The sequence below is a fragment of the Gavialis gangeticus genome, unplaced genomic scaffold, assembly GCF_001723915.1.
Source record: "Gavialis gangeticus isolate Ggan-Ray unplaced genomic scaffold, GavGan_comp1, whole genome shotgun sequence".
Lineage (NCBI taxonomy): Eukaryota > Metazoa > Chordata > Crocodylia > Gavialidae > Gavialis > Gavialis gangeticus.
Genome location: NW_017729026.1, coordinates 5,260,046 through 5,268,760, shown reverse-complemented (window position 1 = coordinate 5,268,760; position 8,715 = coordinate 5,260,046). Strand labels below are relative to the sequence as shown.

Below are 8,715 nucleotides of genomic sequence, written 5' to 3'. Positions count from 1 at the left end.
TGAGCTGGCTCCGCCCACTGGGATAACAGCAAAGTCGTGGCAGGTGAGAAGCGGGGTTGGTGCAGCAGGGAAGACAATTCAACTGCAGTAACACCAAAGCTCGGTGCAGAGGGTGGTCATCCGAACGGGGAGCTACACTACTAGTAGGGTTCTATGAAGGCCCGTCGGGGACAGATATACTTTGACTTTAGTGAGGCTTTTGATATGGTCTCCTACAACATTCTTGCAAGAAAATGAAGGAAGTGCAGGCTGGATGAATGGAGTGTTACGTGGATAGAAAACTGGCTGCATAATCACGCTCAAAGGGTAGTAATCAATGACTCGATGTCTAGTTGGCAGCTGGTATCAAGTGAAGTGCCCCAGAGGTCAGTCCTGGGGCCAGTTTTGTTCAATATCTTCAACAATGATTTGGAAGATGTCATAGAGTACACCCTCAGCAAGTTTGCAGATGACACCATGCTTGGGGGAAATAGTAGATATACTGGAGGGTAAAACAAAGATTCAGAGAGACCTAGACAAATTAGAGGATTAAACCAAAAGAAATCTCATGAGGTTCAATACAGAAAAATGCAAAGTCCTGCCATTAGGATAGAATGGTTCCATGCACAAGTACAGACTGGAACCAATTTGCTAAGCAGCAGCTCTACAGAAAAGTACCTGGGGGTTACAGTAGACAATAAACTGAATATGAGCCAACAGTGTGCCCTTGTTGTGAATAAAGCTAACAACATACTGGGCTGCATTAGTAGAAGTGTTGCCAGCATATTGAGGGAAGTGATTATTCCCCTCTATTCAATACTGGTGAGGCCACATCTGGAGTACTGTGTCCAGTTTTGGGCACCCTGCTATAGAAAGGTTGTGGACAAGTTTAAGAGAGGCCAGCAGAGGGCAACAAAAATGATTAGGGGGCTGGAGCACATGACTTATAAGGAAAGACTGAGGGAACTGGGCCTATTTAGTTTGGAGATGAGAAGACTGAGAAGTAGCCTTCAACTACCTGAAAGATGGTTCCAAAGAGGATAGAACTACATTGTTCTCAGTGGTGACAGATGACAGAACAAGGAGCAATGGTCTTAAGTTGCAGCAAGGGAAGTGTAGGTTAGATATTAGGGGAAAGTTTTTCTTGAGGACAGTAGTTAAGCACTGGAAGAGGTTACCCAGAGAGTTTATGGAATCTTCATTCTTGGTGGGTTTTAAGACCTGGTTAGACATCCATTGGCAATTCCTTGCAGTCAACGATGACTGTCTTCTATGATTGCTTTATCTGTAGGTCTGAAGATGGCTGATGAGGCCAATCCAGGATTGGAAGACTGTCTTGCAACTCAGGCACATGTTTCCATGTAGGTTGGGTGGCAGTGGATTCTTGATTCAGTTCACAGCACGCTGTTTCTACTGCTCCCACTTTTCCATCTTCTGTTGTCATGAGGTTTCAAAATACTAAGATTCTTGCAGAAGACTTCCTCCAGTTGAGCCAGTCCTGGGTGACTGTCTTTCACAAGTTGATGTCAACGTTACATTTTTTTCAACTTGGCTTTGAGGACATCCTTGAAGCACTTTATCTGCTCCCTTCTTGAGCGTATGCCTTGACTGAGCTGGTAAAATAAAACTTACTTTGAGAGTCTGGAGTCAAACATCTGGATGACATGGCTGGCCCAGCAAAATTGATAATAGATGATCATTGTTTCAATGCTTGTGTTGTTTGCTTGTGAGATGACACTAATATGTGTGCATTTATCTTCCAACTGAATTTGAAGGCTATTCCACAGGCAGCATTGGTAGTACTTCTGCAGTGATTTAAGGTGTCTCTTTTATGTTGTCCACATCTCAGCTCTGTACAGTAAGGTGGGGATCATGACCACTTGATAAACCATGAGCTTGGTTTTGGATCTGATGTCCTGACTTTCAAACACCCATTTCCTCAGGTGTCTGAATGCTACACGTACACTTTTAAGGTGCTGTTGGATTTCTTTTTTGATGCCAGCCTTCTGCGAGAGATGGCTTCTGACATATGGGAAATACTCAACGCTCTCCAGAGTCTCACTCTAAATCATCAGAGATGGAGACTGCTCATTAAGACTTTAGTCTTCTGAATGCTAAGCATCAGTCCCATTTTCCCTTGGTAAAGACATTGACAATTGCCTGAAGGTCTGTTTCCAAGTGCTCACTTGGCTAGACAAAGACTTGGCTGGGATGATATAGTTGGGGATGGTCCTGCTTTGAGTAGGGGGTTGGACTAGATGACCTCCTGCTGTCCCTTTCAACCCTCATTTTCTATGATTATATGATTCTTATTGAAAATCTTCAATAACGAAATCTGTAATCATATGTCTAGGAGATTCCACAATTTTCCTAGGCAGTTTGCCCATTGTCTTACAGTTTTAACAGCTAGGATGCTTTTCCTGAGATTTCATTTAAATCTGCTTTGCTGTAGTGTTAAGTCCATTGCCTCTTGTGCTATCCCCTATAGCAGGGAGGAAAAATTTTGTCTCCTCTATGTGGCAGCTATTCAAATATTTGAAAATTGCTATCTTGTCTCCCCTCTCCTCTCTTTCTCCCTTTCTCCAAACTAAACATATCCAGTTATTTCAACCTTTTCACCCATGGTTTGCATTCCAGCTTCTTTATAATCTTCATTGCTTGCCACTGGATCTTCTCCAGGTTCTCTACTTCTTTTTAAAATGCAGTTCCCAGAACTGAACACAGTACTACATCTGGGGCCTGACAAGGATTGAGTATAGTTGAGTAGAATGGAATCATTACCTCCAATATCTTGAATAAAATGCTTCTGTTAATTCAACCCAAGTTTATATTTATTTTCTTTATGGCCGCATCATACACTTTGGTCCCAGAAATGAAACACCAAACTCATTTGTTTACTTTCTGAATTGATTCCTGTCTTTGGATTATGTTAAAGATAGTGTTTTACCCTGGGAAAACAAGCTTGGGCCATCTATATAAAAAATCCTTTCATTTTCTTCTCTATGGAGAGGATACCATATTGTAGTAAAAGACCTGAACATGGAACCAGTCAGGGGTCGCTAAACTTAGGAAAGATGTCATCTAAGTTACTGGGTTATTGTGGAAAAGTATGAGGTTCCCTGAAATGAAATTTTTTAATTCAATTCCACTCTTAAAGTGATCTGTAAATGTGTCATTGTGAGACACCATGCTGTTTTATTGTTTTTCACACCAAATATGCTTGGCTTACAACTTCTAACTACATTTTTTTTCTGGAAATTCAATCTAGGATCTCAGAGAGGAGATTGGCTCTCTCTTTAACCAGTAATAAATGTTTTCACAGCCAAAGTATGCCCTCAGCAATACCTGTGCAAGCCCCTGGTTGTCATATTAAATCAAAACAAATTATAAAAGGATAAAAAAGCACTCACCAAACAAACTTGCTTGAAAGATGAGATCTATTAGGCATGTCAAGATCGAGGGCTGTCTGACAAATAGCAAAGACTTCAGAAAACAATGACGCTGGGACTACTACAGGTCATAGTTGTGAGTAGGGAGGTGAAGACGGAACAGTAGCAGCAATGAGACTGTAAATTCTTTATAGAAATTTTGTTCTGATCTTTTCCCTCGCACTGGCCTTATTCTACTTACTTTGGAGAAATTCTATGGCTAGGCCACTTTTCATGTATAAAAGATGGTTGGGTTAAAGGACTATAACAAGGAGCAGAATCATGTACATACACCTGAGTGCTTGAGAAGTCATTGGCTTTGAGAAGAGAATTGTAGCCCTATAATTCAAAATGTCCCTATTTTACTATCTTACATGATAAACCCAGGTTTGTGCACTTCATTCCTATACCAAACTTACTGGAATTTATTGCATATGTGTTTTCTCTTTCGCTATGAAGAATAAGTGTTACAGGCTCAGTTGTGCAGAAGTTACTATGGGTCCCTTTTTAATTTAATTGTTCTAGTCTTTCCCTTCATACTACCATCTCCTTCCACTGGCCCCATCTCCAAATAGTCCTGCTGCTTCCTTCTTGATTGCTCTTGCTTTTTTCTCTGCTCTGCTTTAATCTGTCACAGAGGGGACTTCTCTTATATTCTCTGCCAGCTCTGTCGTGACAGCATCTAAAGCAGTTTTCCTTATCTCACTAGCAATGTTTCTATGTCAGTTATGCTTTGACTACTACCAAAGCACCCCACCCAAATTGCTGTATTTAAACTGTTTTACTACTCCTTTTACTGGTTCTGCTTCTAATGCTGTTGGGTTGACTATTCAAGCAAAAGGGGATTGGCTGAATGTGCCACCTTATGGCTATACATGATGAACACCTTATATGAATTACCATCAAGTATGCATAGCAGCTTCAGCACCATAAGTAATGCATACACCATCATGGTTGTTAGTGTCTGCACAGTGAATATTTATTTCAAGAATGAAATTTGTCTGAACTTTTAACATTGCATTTAATAGGTTTTTAGTGATGCAAAACAGCATACAAGGAATAAGATGATATAGCCAACATGGTAGTGATTTTTCACACTGTTCACTTTCTGAAGTTCTGCTAACTCTAAAGGTTTTCAGCAGCAGCAACGTTTTTTTCCCCTTTGTTAGAACTTTTGTTCTGATCTTTTCACTTGCACTGGCCTAGCTGTATATATTTGAGAGAAATTCTGTGGCTGGGCCACTTCTCATTTCAAATTGAGGATGTTTCTTGTTACCAGTAAGGTTTTAAGTTTTAAACATAAAACAAAAGTTAAAAATGTTACGACTACAGGAAACAAAATTGTTGCAAGCTGCAGCTGGGCTAATACCTTTACAGAAAAATCTTCCATATTTAAACATAGAAACTTATTCCACTCATGGATTAATTTGTATCCTAATCCACAAATGTACTGTGCTGAATAGCTCTACTGCCCACATAAACTATGTAGAGACTAGGGTAAAGCCAGTAAAATATATTAGTTTAAAATGTTACTTCTTCCCTGCCTAATTATTATTATTGTTTTACCTTGGACTAAATAATGCAAAATGTCCTCTCTTAAATGCAACCTCAGCCATACTTAGATCCTAATATCTGTGTAGCTAATGTATAGATATGGCATAATGAAAATATTTAGGGGTTCAACTTCAAATGCCCTTCAAAGTCATTAGAAAGATTTTTATTTATCAGACCCCACACAGGCATCCATTTGCTGTTACTATAAAAAAGATTGTATTTTTTTCTCTTGTAGTCCAAGTAGTGCTATGGACTTACAAATAAGATCTGCCTTCAAATATTCTTGTGTGTCACTTGTGATCACTAAATACATATTGCTTGGAAACTCCACCAGAATTTCTCTTGATTATATGTGAGAAATTACTTACCTTACTATTTTAAACTAAGATTTTAGAGAAGCATTAGCTTTAAAATAAGGTTAAGGCAAATGTAAGGTTTAGTACTCTAATGTAAACACAAATGTTTTAAGTGGGCCAGTCTTGCTGTCCCTGTTCAGGAAAAACTATGATTTAAACCAATGGGACAAATTCAGTACTGGTGTATCATGTTACTCGTGTAACACTCAGCGTGGATGGATTTAGTTAGGGTGAAAAATGTCCCAGTTTGGCTGGGACAATCCCAGATTTTGTAGGCTGTCCCACCATCCCAGCTAGTTGACGACTAAAGCAAATGTCCCTGGATTGGTTGGAATCAGCCAGGGTGGGATGGGGGTAGGGTGGGAGAGTGCTGCTATGAGTGAGGGCTGCTTATATATATGTGTGTGTGTGTGTGTGTGGCATCCAGGGGAGTGGTGGGTGCAGACAGGGTGGCTCAGACCCCTTCCCTTAAGGGACCTGGGATCTCCCTCAGCTGCCGGTGGGGACCCATGTTTGGGGGAATGGCTCCAAGCTTGTGGCCCCGGCTGGGCATGCACTGGGCTTGCAGCGGGGGAGAGAACTGTAGGGGAATGGGATGCAGTCTGGCAAGGAAATGGAGGTGGAGTACCATAGTGCTCTAGATGGGTGGGCGGGCACCGCTGCTGCCCACCTGCCTTGTGCACCATGCCACTTTGCCTCTGTCTCCACCCACCTCTGCCTAGAGCAGCATTGCTGACTTGGGAGAGCAGGAAGGGGGTCAGTGTCCCAGATTTCCCGTGGTCCCATATGACACCCTTGATTTAGTTCACTGAAAATCTTGCCTGAGATGAACAGTGGGACCAATCCATTGCACATAAAGAGATGAAGAGTCAATTCAAGGCACTATTTTTTTTTCTGAAATTTATAATCTACTGGCTGTATTCTGGGAATTGGCAGCTCATGGAGGAGAAGAGAAAGGGGCACACAGTTGGCTGTAAATTATACTTGCCTTTTCCCATTCCAGAACTAGCAGACATCCGTGCAAGTTAGAGCAGTCTAGTACTGTCCTTTCACACACTCCACTACCTATTGTTCCCTTGGGTGCACTAACAGCTATAAATCAGTTGAAGTTTATTGCTCACTGGTCAAACTACATTTTGTCTTATATACATCCTATGTTGCAGATTGCTTATGCAATGGGTTACAAAGAGTTCACAAACCTGTGTTATGCAGGGATTCATCAAGGCTGGAGTCTCCAAAAAGCCAGTTAAGATGTCTTTGAAGTTACTTTGCAGCACAGAAGTGGCACAAAGCAACTCTAGTGGGAAGACCAGATTCTGACCCAAGAAATGTGTGTTTATAAAGCCTCTCAATGCTTGAATTGAAATGTTTCTCTCCCCATTGCTCACACAGTACTTTGCTTTAGGATTATGCATGAGGACTGTGCCAATGCCATTGCTCTTCCTTTTGGTTTGTTTGTTTTAAGAAATGGAGAGCATCCTTAACTATTTGTGTAAGGGAAAATATCCACCCAAAACAGCTAAAACTAATTACATGCATTTTGTAAACAGTTGTAGGCAACAAAGGGGGCAGCACGCTTACAATCTTGACAGTATCTCTCATTTGATTGTAATGTAAATTAGAAAATAGAAATAATATAGACTCTGATACAAATTTCCATTTTTGCTTTTCAAAAATCATCCAGAATTGGGTAAATGAAGTTGTCTTTGAACAAGCAGTATGCCAAAATCTCTCCTCCACAAATCATTGAAATTAAGCCAGCTCCTGAAAAGAAACATAAAAATATTTCATGTTAATTTTATAGCCGTATGCAAACATTACAACAGTATTTAAACCAATCCTACATCGAATAGAGACATAGAATAATAGTTTTTGTTACTCTCTTCTGTATAACACCAATGAAATGTAGCTAGGGATTTGGTTTGATTTATTTTTTCCCATTTTGAAAATGTTATTTTTTCTCTGCTAACACTGATAAGGTGTAAATAAGGATTTATTCTTAGAGCATAACAAGTATAAGACATTTAAAATGTTAGGCCATATCTACTTGACTGTGTTCTTTTGTATAAATTGAACTGGGTAGAGAGCAGCACATATACAAATGTTACCATCTCACTTGTATTTAGATGTTTGTTGGACTCACAAGACTACAATTTACTAAGGGGGTGATTTCTCAACTACAAATACTAAGTTGGTGCACAGTTCCAAGCAATTTAAAAAGTCAGTAATTCATACATACCTAATGCCAGCCACCAGTGCAACATCAGAGGGAATTCAGACATAACTGCAAGGTAAAAAAAGGTACACAGAAAACTTCTTGAAGATCATCTCACACGTGAAAAAAATAGTCATTTTTCTAAAATAACTGTTTCTAAAAAGGGAAAAAAGGAATTGGAAGGAATAACAGGGACATAAACTGAAGTGATGCTATAAAATGCTGTACAGGAAAAAATATACCCCAGCTCCCTAAAATGGGAGAATATCCTAAACTGAACTCAGAGCAGGATCAGCCATTTTAAGCCCTGTATCAGGAAATTCATAGAATCAGAGAAAATGAGGGTTGTAAGGGACCTGAGGAAGTCATCTAATCCAACCCCCTGCTCAAAGCAGGACCATCCCCTGCTGTATCATCCCAGCCAAGGCTTTGTCTAGCCAGGTCTTAAAAACCTCCAAGGATGGAGATTCCACATCCTTTTTGGATAATCTGTTCCAGTGCTTGACTACCCTCATGAGAAAGTTTTTCCTCATATCTACCCTAAACTTCCTCTGCTACAACTTGAGGCCATTGCTTCTTGTTCTGTCATCTGCCACCACTGAGAGCAGTCTATCCTCTTTGGAACTGCCCTTCAGGTAGTTGGAGGCTACCTCTCAGTCTTCTCTTCTCCAGACTAAATAAGCCCTGTTCCCTCCGTCTCTTATCATAAATCATGTTCCCCAGCTCCCTAACCATTTACATTGCTTTCTGCTGGAATGTCTCCAGCTTGTTCCCATCCTTTCTGCAGGGGGGACCCAACCTGGACACAATACTGTAGAAGTGGCCTCACCAGTGTTGAATAGAAGGGAATAATTATTTCCCTCAGTATGCTGGCAACATTCCTATTAATGCAGCCCAGTATGCCATTAGCTTTCTTCACAACAAGGTCACGTTGTGGGCTCATATTCAGCTTATTTTCCACTGTAACCTCCAGGTCCTTTTCTGCAGAGCTGCTACTTGTTCTAATATCTCTATTTATTTACCTTTCTTTCATGAGTAAGGCAGAAATTCCACACCTTGGATACTCAAAACAAAACAGGGAATAGGACCAGAAAGCATAGGAGGAACTGTCATGAAGCAGGATAATATAACATTGACTTAGGGTTAAATAGGCAGAAATAGGGTTAAAACATCTCTCCACCAA

The 8,715-nt window shown here is 40.4% G+C and overlaps 1 protein-coding gene across 2 annotated transcripts in view; it reads right to left on the bottom strand.

Moving 5' to 3' along the window:
• Positions 1-3,241: 3,241 nt before the first annotated feature.
• The window catches only part of TMEM244 (transmembrane protein 244), a 103,717-nt gene continuing 98,243 nt past the window's right edge, over positions 3,242-8,715 (bottom strand). For both annotated transcript variants that reach the window (XM_019520298.1, XM_019520297.1), the window contains 2 exons: positions 7,557-7,601; positions 3,242-7,081 (listed from right to left, as the gene is read on the bottom strand). In XM_019520298.1, the coding sequence (XP_019375843.1) occupies positions 6,987-7,081; positions 7,557-7,601 (140 nt within the window). In that variant the 3' untranslated portion in view covers positions 3,242-6,986. The remainder of the gene's footprint in view (positions 7,082-7,556; positions 7,602-8,715) is intronic.